The 13,404-nt window shown below is 32.8% G+C and overlaps 3 protein-coding genes across 4 annotated transcripts; 1 reads left to right on the top strand and 2 right to left on the bottom strand.

Annotated features, from left to right (window-relative positions):
* Positions 1-106: 106 nt before the first annotated feature.
* LOC108325472 (uncharacterized) lies at positions 107-2,592 on the top strand. Of its 2 annotated transcripts, XM_052875460.1 has the most exons (4): positions 107-650; positions 930-1,274; positions 1,602-1,878; positions 2,500-2,592. In XM_052875460.1, the coding sequence occupies exons 1-3, from the start codon at positions 144-146 to the stop codon at positions 1,875-1,877; spliced, it is 1,128 nt and encodes a 375-aa protein (XP_052731420.1). In that variant the 5' UTR covers positions 107-143; the 3' UTR covers position 1,878; positions 2,500-2,592. The 2 variants fall into 2 exon arrangements, with proteins under 2 accessions (XP_052731420.1, XP_017414040.1); XM_017558551.2 differs by lacking the exon at positions 2,500-2,592 and having other exon boundaries at positions 1,602-1,936.
* On the bottom strand, positions 2,235-5,262 carry LOC108325325 (cytochrome P450 704C1). Its single transcript, XM_017558383.2, has 6 exons — positions 4,783-5,262; positions 3,808-4,023; positions 3,411-3,701; positions 3,002-3,322; positions 2,710-2,913; positions 2,235-2,589 (listed from the first exon to the last, which is right to left on the bottom strand). Exons 1-6 carry the CDS (start codon positions 5,089-5,091, stop codon positions 2,407-2,409), a joined length of 1,524 nt encoding a protein of 507 aa, XP_017413872.1. The 5' UTR covers positions 5,092-5,262; the 3' UTR covers positions 2,235-2,406.
* Positions 5,263-6,695: 1,433 nt separating this feature from the next.
* Positions 6,696-11,487, bottom strand: LOC108325861 (DEAD-box ATP-dependent RNA helicase 7). The gene is made up of 14 exons (XM_017558963.2): positions 10,805-11,487; positions 10,256-10,390; positions 10,030-10,170; positions 9,769-9,880; positions 9,127-9,197; positions 8,884-9,038; positions 8,681-8,792; positions 8,469-8,570; positions 8,321-8,381; positions 8,063-8,231; positions 7,884-7,980; positions 7,675-7,769; positions 7,347-7,480; positions 6,696-7,190 (listed from the first exon to the last, which is right to left on the bottom strand). The coding sequence occupies exons 1-14, from the start codon at positions 11,333-11,335 to the stop codon at positions 6,964-6,966; spliced, it is 2,142 nt and encodes a 713-aa protein (XP_017414452.1). The 5' UTR covers positions 11,336-11,487; the 3' UTR covers positions 6,696-6,963.
* Positions 11,488-13,404: the final 1,917 nt, after the last annotated feature.

The raw sequence follows: 13,404 nt of genomic DNA, 5'->3' as shown, positions 1-13,404 counted from the left end.
ATTTTAAACATTTATTTTTTTTAACAATTTCTTAAATCTTCAATAACTTTTAAATGATAATAAAATATTATATTTTTTAAAATGATAATAGAATATAGTACATTTTTGTGGTGATTTTTTTTATAGTCGCCCCGCCCGCGAGAATGGCCGCCACTAGAGGTGCCGCCGTGAGTAACATCAACGCGTTGAGAAGCGCCGCCGCGAGGTATGTCGACTTCTTCTCCCTCGCTGCTAGGAGGGATCGTATGGCGAGACTCGCCGCTCCAACGCGAGTTGCGATTTTGAACGTCGATCAACCGCGAAAAGTCGCAACTTTCAGGAGACGCGAGATCGAAGAAGGAGAAGAAGATGGTAGACTCGTGCGATCTCGCGATTTGAATGGCTATTTTGAATACCATGCTTGTAATAGAAACTGCAATTCAAACTATGCTGCAGTTGGTGATCAGAAGTTGGATTCTTCAGTTAGCAAGCCAGTGTTCAGACCATATGACATTTGCTTTCATGGAAGAAGAAATCGTGCTTTAATAGAACCTACTTTGCCTGGAGAAAACAATGAAAGTAAAACTGAGAAGCATGAGGAACGGACAAAAGGGTCGTTGTTGAGACCTGGGATGGTTCTCTTGAAAAATTTTATAAGCCATGATGAACAGGTACTTCATTTTCTCTTGCTTCAGTTTGCAGAAGACTGTTTTGTAATTCCTTATAAAATGCTTCACTTGACAGCACCAATAGGGCAAGAAGATGCATATTTTGAAATTGGCTTATTGTGTGTAAAGATGATGATACATTGCATGCAACCAATTTTTTCTAGTCTTCATTGTTGGGTTGTGGCATAATGCATTTCATTCATACAAGTTTGCCTCATTTATCCATAGTGTTGTGCTATAACTTTACTTCCATCAGCTGAAAATTTATTCTAATGCTTTTAGGTGGACATAGTGAAAGTTTGTCGTGAACTTGGTCTTGGTCTTGGAGGATTCTATCAACCAGGATATTCAAATGGAGCGAAACTTCAATTGAAGATGATGTGTCTTGGTATGGATTGGAATCCTCGGACCTATAAATATGGAAATAAACGAATATTTGATGGCAGCACCCCACCTAGTATTCCCAATCACTTCAGTAAACTAGTTAGAAGAGCAATCCAAGAAGCTCAGTCTCTGACGAAAAAGGAATATAGAGCTTCTAAATTGGAGGACATTCTTCCTTCTATGACTCCTGATATTTGCATTGTCAATTTTTATACAAAAAATGGAAAGCTTGGTCTTCATCAAGTTAGCTCCTACATTTCCTAGACTATGCATTTTCATTATCAGAACTCAAGAAAATATATGGTTATTATTGGTTATTGTAGTCAACATAGTAATTGTTTTAGTCTGTATTGTCTTGTTGATCTATTTTCAGATTTCTAAATACTAAAGCGTTGTGGTATCTTATACTTTTGGTATAAAAGATTCATACTTTACCGAGTAGTTCATGATTTGGATTTACCAAATTCAACTTTTTATGTGAAATATATCTAAAAAAAATTGTTAGTTATTTTATATTCTATAATATGCACAAATTCTCTCAAGCATCTAACTTGAAACTGCTTGATGTAGGATCGTGATGAAAGCAGAGAAAGTCTTCGAAAAGAGTTGCCTGTTGTGTCTTTCTCTATTGGTGATTCAGCATATTTTCTGTATGGAGATGAGAGGAATGTACACAAGGCAGAGGGGGTAATACTAGAATCTGGAGATGTGTTAATATTTGGTGGTGAGTCTCGACGTGTTTTTCATGGTGTGCGGTCAGTTCTACCAAATTCAGCTCCAAAAGAATTGCTGAGAGATTCTGGGCTTTCCCCTGGTCGACTCAATCTTACATTCAGACAGTATTAATGTAATCTAATCTATTTACTTCAAAGAATTGCTATTGTTATAGACATATTTTTTATACTCACTAGATATCATTGTCCAAGTGAATAGCATGAATGTCACTTTTTTTTTTTTTTTCAAATTAATACTCCTTTATTCAATCATTTTTTTAAAAGACAAACTTGAGTTACTCCGATAAAATTGAGTGTTCAAACACATTGAGGATGGATGATTTAATTTGAATGGAAACGGATATATCAATCATACCAATCTAAAAAGAGGCAATACTAAGTGGTCTTGTTAAATATTGATGGATGTATTATTGTGAAAGGTAGTTATCCTGTTATTACCTTTCACTGTCAAATGCATGATGTTTGTCACTTGTAAATTGTTGTGAAAACTACACTAAAAAACCATACATAAGTTCTTATCAACTTAAAATAAGTTGATGATACGTTAAACATTTGAAAGGAAAAGAGAAGCATGTATAAGCTTATATTTATGTTCTGTTTTACTTTGTTCTCTGTTAAGGGTGAATTCTGCAAGACCCTTATTACTCTCTTCGAGAAGCATAAACGTGCAGGCCACCTTCAATTTGTAGAGTAAGCATTGTTCTGTATTTCACTGGTTTGTTTTGGTCTGCCAGTTTGAAGCTGTGACTACCTAAGAGGAGTGCAGAGTATATTTTCATCTGTCTGTATGCAAACTCCTTCCCCAGGCAAATTCTTGGACCCGCCTGTGTCACAGTATCACAGTAAGTCTCAAGTTCTGTAGAGTTCTAGAGGACAAATCTTATGTAATAAAAAAAATTCTGGTTATTTTATTTTATTGCATAAACAAAAATAAAATCTCCTACGTGAAAGGCTGTGAACTTAAAAGGGCTTTCTTTCTTCAAAATTCCATTCTCATCGAGCCATCTCTCTGGCCTGAATTTGTCGGCATCTTCGCCCCACAAGAACTTCATCCTTCCCATAACATACGGTTGGAATGACACAAGATCACCTTTCCTCACGCTAAATCCATCTGGCCACGTGTCATCTGAGAAACAAAACTTACCTTGCTACAAAGGCATCATAAAATTGGTTAGCGAACTCATCACTCACAATGATTCATATATTCAAGTTAACGATGTAATGTAGTTTTATTACCACTGGAACTGCTGGATGGAGCCTGAGTGTTTCATTCAATGAGGCATGTAGGTACGGCATCTTTTCCAGGTTCTCTTCAGTTACTCTTGCTGCAAGTTCGTCAATGGTTGACCCAGCTGCTACATTTGTTGTCTCTCTAATTTCTTGTTCAATCTTCTCCTGCACGTGAGAGTTCTTGCAAATCTCATAAAAAAACCAGGAAAGAGTAATTGCTGTTGTATCTTTCCCTGCAAGGATAAAGCTCAAGGAAATGTCTCTAAGGTATTTTGGATCGGTTTCTTTCAATTCTATAAACCTTGACAACATGTCTCCTTTCGTCCCCTGTTAAATATTCAGGTTGTCAATAAATCAGTACTAATCCTACACACAACTAAGGATAGTAATCCATAATTTTAGCATATGTGCTCACAGGTAAATTATCTTGTGGCTTTTGGGCTTGCTCCATCTTGTTTCTGATTAGTTCATAAACGAATTCATCCATCACACTTAAACTTTTCCTAAGAACTGCTTCTGATCCAATGTTAAAGAACCGCATAATTCTCCAGAGAAAGTTAAAATACCGGTACATGATAGCAGCACTTGCTTCATCAAACGCATTGGAAAACTCCGTGCCTTCTTTATAGGTTCCACGCATGGTGTCCAGATCAACACCCAAGATAACCTTGCATACAGAATCTAGAGTAGCTTCCATGAACAATTCCTGCCGATAGGCAAGAAGCGGATGAGACCTTGATTTGTGATTGTGAAGTAACAGAAAGGTTTTGTATTTTTCATGTGTACTGCAGTTGCATTAAATAACATCTTACCTGCATGTCAATAATATTATCTGAGATTGCAGCTTCAGAAACTATCTCTGCAAGTTTTAGTGCATTAGATTTGAACGCCCAATTGCTGTAGTCTCTCAACATTTTCGTTGAGAATTGATAGCTTGCTGTCTTTCTCTGATGTCTCCACTGCTCCCCATCCACCGTGAATATACTATCTCCAAGAAAATCTGACAAGACGCTATGGTGATACCAACCCTGCCACATATGAAGACGTTTTCGAGGCTAAATCACACACAAGGATATATGGAAAAGTTGGTACTTTTTCATTTACCTACAGTTCTTAATCATAATAAGGATTTTATCCTGCCCTGTGTCGATAAATGATATTTACCTACACTTCGTACTTTTTATCTTCAACCGAAATATAATATTTAATGATAAGAATGAGAGTCTAAGAGCAATAATAATCAAACTCCTAATAATTTAGTCCTGCAAACTCTAGTTTCATGTCAAATTCAATTTGAAAACTTCCAGGTTTTTGTGTTGGTTTTATCAGTCCAAAACAGAAAATAAAATTGAAGTTTATATTAGAATCTTAAAGCTTGCATTTATCAGTACAAACAGCTATTCGAATTTGTATTTGAATCTCACAGTTGACACCATTAGTTCAAACATTAAAAAACAACTCATATTTTTGTTTGTATATATGTATATGTGAATGTGTGTGTATACCGCTGCAGCTTTATAATTCAATGTAATTAGATTCCCCAATTTTCTACTGTATGGTTAACATAAAAGACGTTTATTTCTCTCAAATTTTCACCCTTTTCCCTGTATAAGGTGTAGTAGAATTTGGCATTAGTTAGGTTGGTGAAGGAACTCTGCCAACACAAAGTAACAACTATTGGATTAAACAAATATGGTAAATCTTTAGACACTTTTGCATCCAAGCCATCACAGAAGTTGTGCTTAATGAGATACCAAATTGAAGGAATATGCATAAATGATAGTTACCTTGCCGTAGTTTGAGAAATTTGTGGCAAGGAAATACTCAATATTAACAGGGTCTGCAGTGTAGACCTCACTTCTGTTGAAGCTAAGCAACCTATAAGTTTTCCTGTGGTTTGTACGGTCGATCATGTAATCCAGGAGTCTGGTAAAGTTGAAAAGTTGGTGTATGACTGTGCCAGCAACCGGATGGTACTTCCTTTTCTTGTCGAAAAATCTAATTCCAAGGACTTTGGTAATTACAGCAACTGAGATAACACCTATTACTGTTGCAAAGAGTGGTTTCAGTGCAAAGAGAAAATCTGTGAGCTTCATCTCTCTCTATCTCTCTTTCTCTTTATGAAAACGTGTGAAGGAACTTCAATCCAAGCTGGGGCCAAATACGCAGAGTGGATGCAAGCAAATTTCCATGATATACTGAAGTTTGACTAGCTGGTTTTCTGCCAAATCGTTCATTTTCATTGTTCCAAAGTTCATAATTACAAAATTGAATTGAAGTATGAAGGACTCAGCATAATTTTTTTTTTCTTGATAACTTTTATGTGATTTAGACTTTTTATTTTAAGAAATGCTTAATCTTTTATTTTGTTTGTCTTTATTTTTTATTAAAGTCTAATTGAATCTTGGATCTCACATCTTTATTTAGGATATTATTAAAATTTAATTAATTAGAGATAAATAAATAAATGTAAAATAAAGAATTACGGTAAATTTTATATTCTTCAAAATATGAAAATAAGATGACTTAAAAATAGGGAAAAAATACCTCTCAAGAATTAAAGAAAGCAAAATTAAAATTTACTCAATCATAAATAAATTAGAACAATAATATATTGGCATAGCTGTGCATTATATTTTTTTTATAAGCATTTAATATGTTATCTACTTTTATCTTTTTCTATTACAATATTTATCATATTTCTATTGCTATTATTTGTTTAATACCAATGTGTTATCGACAATAAATACTTTAAGATAAGTTTAGATATCTTTTCCATTTATGTTTTTTTTCGTTTTTATTAAATGAAGAATGTAAACATACTCAAACTCACATCTAACTCGAACAAAAGAATGACTTTCCAATGAACTATATTTTCATACTTAATAAAAACAAATCCACGATTTCCAATATTAAATTAAATATTCTTTTTTTGTTCATACGAGACTTAAATAAAAATTAGCTGATGTGAATTTCGATTAAAAAAACCATCAATACTTTCAACAGAAAAATAATTAAAGTATGTGGAACCTAACTTTTTTATTGTATACCTTAATTTTTTTTCCACAATCAGTGCTGTCTTCACATAACAAAGTCTCTATTTTCAGACTTTCCAACGTCATTTTTATTCTCTTCCACACAAAAGTATAAACTAATTAAAAGAAAAACATAATTTACTTGTACAGGCATTTAATCAACCAGTATTTTCCAAGGAACACAACTTATAAGAAATGCATTGTGCAGATTTAGTAGAAAAGTTTTCATATATTCAACCAACCAAACTAATTATCTTCTCTTTCAGAATATCAGAAAATTTACAATTTAAAAATAGTCTTTGTCTGCAAAACCTTTAAGTTAGAGATTTACTATCTTTATGTGTATAACTTAATTTTTTTTAATCAACTCTTTCAAATTTAAGATGACTGAATTATTTCAGTCTTAATTATTCACTCACCTCCACTTTCTCTCTCCTATTCTAATATTCCATTTTCCCTCGATCAGCTGCTATAAAGAAACATTTAAAGAAACTAAAATGTTTAAAAATATAAGAATTCGGTTTAAATGGTTAGTTTTATAGAATTAAAATCATGTTATTTTATCTTCCGCAATACTATGGTACAAACGTAATTTTATGGTAAGCTGTGTTATGTATTCAGTGCATTAACAGAAGACGCGGTAATGTCTTCTCTTCTGGTTCATGTTGTATAAAATATAGCATATATAAATATACTAACACATAAAACTTTCTCCTGTCGAAGTTAAAGAACATTAAAAACCTAAACTTAAGCTTCCCCATCAAAAAGAATAAAAAATACAAAAAGAGGAATCAATAACAAAACAGTAAACCATAGATTATGTTAATTTGAATCCATCTTAATTTGAATCCTCCATAGCCTAGCCAGCATCAACTATTTCTTTTCCACGAAGCAGTCATGCAGTAATGCTACCAGACAGTGCAGAGTGAAAACTCACCATCTCTTTCCACCCCAGTTTCCACGACCACCTCTTCCACCACCATTGGAAAACCTATCATTTGAAAATCTACCGTTCCTGCCTCCCCCGCCTCTTCCAAACCTGTTCCCACCACCTCGACCACCACCGTCACCAAATCTGCCACCTCTTGATTGTTCTCTCTGTTGCAAACGTGGCAAAGCTTTCAATACCTCTAGACTTACATTAGCAGCATTTTCCTGGCCTGAAGTACAGATGTGTTTCAATGAAAAACATAATCAAGACAAAGACAAAAAGCTATATGCAAAAATGAATCCCATACTCAAATCACAAAGTCAACAGTTATGTGGAAATTCAAATCTGTTCAAAATTCCAGGTCAACAGTTACGCAAAACTTTACCACTAAGATATGTATTTAAATCTTCAGCTGGTACATCAAAAACAGCACCATTTCCATCAGCAGTGAGTGAAAGACCTTTCACAGCCTCAACCTTCTCCTCAGGCAAAAATCTCCTCAAGATTCCATAGGCAAAACTGATATCATCCAACGAAATAGCAAGTCAAACAAGTTGAAAATGTTCACACAAGTCCATCACAATCAAAACACAAATTATAAGGTGAAAAATAATATCAATTACAATGGTTGATATCTTAATATCAATTACAATTATTTAAAACAACACGTAAACACCATATGCGTAAATCAGGGATTATAGTACGGTTCTCACGAAGGAGTGAAGATTGGTTTCCCAATTTCAAGAAGCAATGTAACATAGTTCTCCATGGAAGTGAGAAGTGATCTTTGCTTTATTTCGGTATAACCCTGCATATTATATGATGAGAAAAAACTTCCAGTCAGAAAAATAATGAATGATTAAGGATTCATATAATCAACAAGAAAAATAAACGGAGAAAACATGAAAGAATATTGACTCACAACAGCCTTTGCAAGAGCCTTTGCAAGCAATTCCACTACTGTTAAACCAGAACTCTTCAATAGCTCTTCAGCGGTTTCTTTGAACGCAGGAATCACACTGCATTTATTATATATGTTAACAGCAAACAACAGCACTGGACACATTAACAAAGTTTGCAAATAACAAATAACAAGTATACCTATCGGAAACTTGGGTAATCATTTCAGCAGCTTCCCCACCAACAGCTTTAGCAATATCATCAGGCCGAGGGGCAGATATGTGCTCAAATTTTACACCGGACTCTCTTTCTATTTTAGATATATTAGATCTTTTTGGATCATAAAGGGTAACAGCAACCCCAGTATTACCTATAGGAAAAACAAACCACAATATAACCTTAAAATTGAATATAACAATCTGATAGTACACGTCAAAAAGAAAAATCCTGCAGATATACCTGCTCTTCCTGTTCGTCCAGAACGATGGATATAGGACTCTACCTCCCGTGGGAACTCACACTAAACCAAAATACAAATATCAACATACTAGGTTGTGACAGAAATAAGAATGATCTGATACATTGCACGTTAATCCATCAAAAGTACCTGGATAATTAACTGAACATCATTTATATCAAGACCTCGAGCTGCCACATTTGTAGCAACTAATGTCATGAATTTCCCAGACCTGAAGCCAGACAGAGTAACCTGCAGGGATATAAAAAACAAGTGATATAAGAACACGTTATGAAAAAACAATTGTTCTAAGTAACATATGAAAAGACAATAACAAAACCACAATTCAGGTAATAGCTCACCTCACGTTGTGCTTGTTGTATGTCACCATGGAGAGCTCTGGCTCCAGGTAACAACCCTGCAAGCTGAGAAGCAGACTCCTTTGTCTCAGTAAATATAATTGTCCGGCCTCCACTGAACCAGAGTCATTAGTCAACAATACACATTAAAATTCAGTATAACTCTAAAAGACATCCAAAGTTAAAAGTTTGAAAATAAAAATCACCTGCTATAACAGCGAATAATGTCCGGGATAAGTTGGGACCTGGCAGGAGCAGAACAAGGGAGAACAATATGCCTCACATTGGTACTAGCCTTCATTTTTGTATTTCCAACAAGGTCAGCAGTTTTCTTATCAGGCTTCAGAAATTGTGCAGCAATCTGGCATGAACATACATCAGATAACATTAAAAACCCCAATTATAACATCCCAGAAGCAAAAGGAAGAAATCATCACATAGAAGCATACATGTTTAACCCAGTCTGGTAAAGTAGCGCTGAAGAGAAGAGTCTGAACTTTATTAACATTTTCAACCTTACCTGCAAAAGTATCAATATCAAATATCAATAATAGACAAATGTGATACAGAAAAATCCTATCATCCAACATGTAGGATAAAGATCAAAACTAAGGTAATCCCAAGTACAAAGCATTCTGTACTAGAAGATGTGAAAAGACATTTTGAGAACTTATAAGGGTTGGGGGTATGAAGTATTGTTGAATTGCAAAATAGTTCAATTCATAAGAATCAAAGAGACTTGGAGAAAAAAAGTCGTCCTGCCACTAATAAAGCAGGGAAAAAAGATAATAAATTAAGCAACAAAACCATGACCGATCGGGATGTGTTGAGCATGAAGAAAACCATACCCATTTTAATTTATGAGCTAAAAAAAGTGAACTCTACCATGAGGATTTATTACCACAAAAAGATGAAAAGATTCCAAATCATTCTTGCAAAAACTATATAACTAACTAGAACTAACGAATCAATATCAATAATTTATAGGACGTGTAAATAGTATTAGTCTCACAAACACAATCTTAACATATTTGACACAATAACTGACACTTAGCAACACTGGGGGTCATTCATCGGGGAAAAAGAGATACCTAGAATCAACTCAACATCTTCAACAAAACCCATCCTTAGCATTTCATCTGCTTCATCAAGGACACGAAATTTCAGTTGGCTCAGGTCTATATTTCCCCTCTCGATATGATCCTGCATCAATACATGCCAGATGAAAATCAAAAACATTGTTAACACTCGTCTTCAACACACAGTAAAACTTTCAGGGTACTTAAAACATTTACATATATTAAGGAAATAACTTAGTAGCAACATATATCAACTAGTAATACTGCAATTACCTTTACACGACCTGGTGTGCCAATTACAATATCAACACCTCTCCTAAGCTTAATTTCTTGAGTGTTATATGGAGCTCCACCATACAAACAACAAGAACTCAATCCCATCGCTCCACCATAAACTTCAAAATCAGCATGCACCTAAAGCACAACACTCCTTGTTAACAAGGATAATAAATTCACCATACAATCAAAAATGCCAAAACTCATGTACACATAATTATACCTGACAAGCCAATTCCCTAGTTGGTAGAAGCACAAGAACGCTTGGAGTTCTCCCGTAGCCCGTCTTTCTAGAAGACTTAGTCGGACCATTTATTAAAGACTCCAATATGGGTAGCACAAATGCCAGAGTTTTACCCTACAGTTTCCCCAAACGAGGTAAATGAGGTCAAATAAAACCCTTTACACTATTCAAAAGCATGCACTTTCAAATACAACTGATTAAAGAATGGTTCAATTAATCATATGATCCTGTTAACGGGAAAAAAGTTCCCTTAAACTCGTTACACTAAAAATTTCTTTTTCCTAACCGCTAGAAATACCATTGTTAATTCTTTAGTTCGTTCCGTGCAGACAAAGGACTAAAATGGGATAATTTTATGTATACAGATACAGGATCAAAGAATATCTAAATGTTTTCTCCTAAAAATGGTATGTGTATTACCAAATGAACATAAACCCCTTCAAGCCAATCAACGATAATATGATCAAAAAATTCAAAAAAAAAATTAAAAGACGATAACAAGGGTTTGTGATAAGAGTAGATAGAGACCTGACCGGTGCGAGCCCGACCAACCAAATCAGAACCGTCGAGAACTAAATCGAAAGTCATGGCCTGAATAGGAAACAAGGATTCGATCCCCTTCTCCTTCAACTTTAGCCTCAACGGTTCAGATATCCTGAATTTGGAGACCGCATTAGGATCCTCCTTCTTCTCTTCTTTTTCCTCTGCTTCCATCACCAAAGGCTGTTCCTCGGACTTGACCTTTTTCTTCTTTTTCTTCTTCTTGTGGTCGTCTTCTCTAGAAGATTCGGGCTCCACCAGCTCGGAACTAGTGTCTTCGTCGGCATCGTTGGTCGCCGCCATAGCCTCTATGTCTGAAGCCTTACGCTTCTTCGCCTTCTTCTGGAGCTTCCCCGAAACCCCATCTTGGTCGGGATCGGGGGTGTTTGGATCAGAAAGAAGTTTGGAGGCACTCTTCTTCTCTGCAATGGTTGGGGATTGGTTCTTGGCTTTCTTGGCGCTAAGCTTCTTGGTTTCTTGGAGGGTGGTGTCAGTGGCAGAGAGAGAGACTGAAGGCATGGTGATGGCGGCGTAAGGACAAAGAGAAAGAGAGAGAGAAAGAGAGAGATTTTCTCCTGCTTGAATGGGGTTGTGGCTATGAGGTGCGTAAGCAGGAGAAGAAAGAGGAGTAAGCGGCGAACGAGGTTTTCGGGTTTATGGTTTTAGGGATGGAAACATTCTTATACACTTCCCAACCTCAAAACCTAATTCTCTTTTCTTTTCTTTTTTTCTTTTTTTCTTTTTTTCTTTTTTTCACCACCATGTGGTAACCTCAAACATCAGAACCTAAATCTTTTTTTTCTTTTTTTCACCACCATGTGGTAACCTCAAACATCAGAACCTAAATCTTTTTTTTTCTTTTATGCTAAATGTATTAATGTATTAAATCGAAAATAAATAAATTCAAAAGTTATTCTATCAATCTAACTAAATTCATGAATAGTAATTCAAACGATAACACATTTATAAATATAAATGCATATTGTAATTGAATGAGAAGTTAATTTTTAATTGAAGAAATTGGGAAACATAAAAAAAAATTAAATAATGTTACTAAAAAAAGTTATTATAAAATAATAATTTACATATGATTTAATTAAATTTTAATATTTTTCACAAATTTAATTGAGTTTTTATTAATTTTTTTCATTTAAAATATTAAAATGTTCTACTTTTTTTAGATTAATATTTTATTAGTTGGATGATATATATTAAGAAATATAAGATTTTATAATTAATTTAAAAAGTAAAAACTTAATTAAAATAATATAAATATTTAATATTTAATAAATAATAATAATTTAATTAAAAAGTTTAATCTCCTTCCAAATTTCTTACGAAATAACATATTTTCTGGTATAAAACAATTTAAACTCTCTAACAAAAACTGATTTATGTATCCAATCGAACTGTATTACAAAATTTGATAAAGAAGTCAGTCTTTTGATAAAGAAAAATTTTATTTTTCTTTTCTTCATATTTTAGAGACACGTGTATATATGAAAATTTATTATAAAATTATATATAAAACAAATACATCTTTCATTCGTGTAAAGTTTTAGTTTTTTTATAAAGATATTGATTAATGTAAACAGATTTCTAGAAAAAAAAAATTGGTATAGTTATGTATGTGTGTGAATAAATTATAAATTCATTTTTCAACATTTGCTTCTTATTCAGAAGTTATTTGCATGTCATATGAAAATATAATTTTTAAAGTTTTATTTAGAAAAGATTTTGAAAAGATTTTTTCAATCAAAATTAAATAAATATGATAAATCTACCTATTCCAATAGTAAATATGAGGTAATGTTAATATAAATTTATTTTTATAGAAATAAAATTGATTATTATTGGGTTTACTTCATCTTAAATATTTTTTTATCAAAATATCTTTTAAGAATAAAACTTAATTTTTTATTAATATGTTTTTTTAAGAATAAAATGTGATGCAAGGTTCAAATAATATCTCAAATATATTATATTTTAAAATCTTTTCTGTCACGATTTTAATTTTTTTTAAATATTAAAAAATGTGATTTAACATAATATATATATATATATATATATATATATATATATATATATATATATATATATATATATATATATATATATGTGTGTGTGTGTGTAACAACTTATGAAATGTATCTTGTGTTTACAATAATTTATATATATATATATATATATATATATATATATATATATATATATATATATATATATATATATATATATATATGTGTGTGTGTAACAACTTATGAAATGTATCTTGTGTTTACAATAATAATTTCTCTCATACTTCTTTGTTAACATATAAAATAAAATATACTTACATATAAATAAACATATATTACATTTTTCAACTTCATTTATATATATAAATATAAAGAGAGACCCTATATAGACAATAGAAAAGCAACTAAAAACATATATTGTCAGCAATTGTTATTCCTTTTGTTTATTTTTTTTTTTTCTGATTTATATTTTACAATTTGTTAATATATTTAGTAACTCCTTTTTACTAAATAATTCAATCTATTTTAATTCTAAGTTATATAACCATGTAACAAACAATTTATGAGAAA

Source organism: Vigna angularis, chromosome 3 (assembly GCF_016808095.1).
Source record: "Vigna angularis cultivar LongXiaoDou No.4 chromosome 3, ASM1680809v1, whole genome shotgun sequence".
In the NCBI taxonomy this organism is placed as follows: Eukaryota; Viridiplantae; Streptophyta; class Magnoliopsida; order Fabales; family Fabaceae; genus Vigna; species Vigna angularis.
Note: the sequence above shows the minus strand (reverse complement) of the source record. Positions and strands in the feature narration are given on the sequence as shown.

Excerpts from the sequence above, each read along its gene's own strand:
- LOC108325472 (XM_052875460.1), top strand. The coding sequence starts at position 144 with ATGGCCGCCACTAGAGGTGCCGCCGTGAGTAACATCAACGCGTTGAGA. Across the intron at positions 651-929 it reads TTATAAGCCATGATGAACAG|GTGGACATAGTGAAAGTTTG; the intron begins GTACTTCATTTT and ends TAATGCTTTTAG. Across the intron at positions 1,275-1,601 it reads GAAAGCTTGGTCTTCATCAA|GATCGTGATGAAAGCAGAGA; the intron begins GTTAGCTCCTAC and ends TGCTTGATGTAG.
- LOC108325325 (XM_017558383.2), bottom strand. The coding sequence starts at position 5,091 with ATGAAGCTCACAGATTTTCTCTTTGCACTGAAACCACTCTTTGCAACA. Across the intron at positions 3,323-3,410 it reads AGCCACAAGATAATTTACCT|GGGACGAAAGGAGACATGTT; the intron begins GTGAGCACATAT and ends AATATTTAACAG. Across the intron at positions 2,914-3,001 it reads TCCATCCAGCAGTTCCAGTG|CAAGGTAAGTTTTGTTTCTC; the intron begins GTAATAAAACTA and ends ATGCCTTTGTAG.
- LOC108325861 (XM_017558963.2), bottom strand. The coding sequence starts at position 11,335 with ATGCCTTCAGTCTCTCTCTCTGCCACTGACACCACCCTCCAAGAAACC. Across the intron at positions 9,881-10,029 it reads GCACACCAGGTCGTGTAAAG|GATCATATCGAGAGGGGAAA; the intron begins GTAATTGCAGTA and ends GTATTGATGCAG. Across the intron at positions 8,571-8,680 it reads TACAACAAGCACAACGTGAG|GTTACTCTGTCTGGCTTCAG; the intron begins GTGAGCTATTAC and ends ATATCCCTGCAG.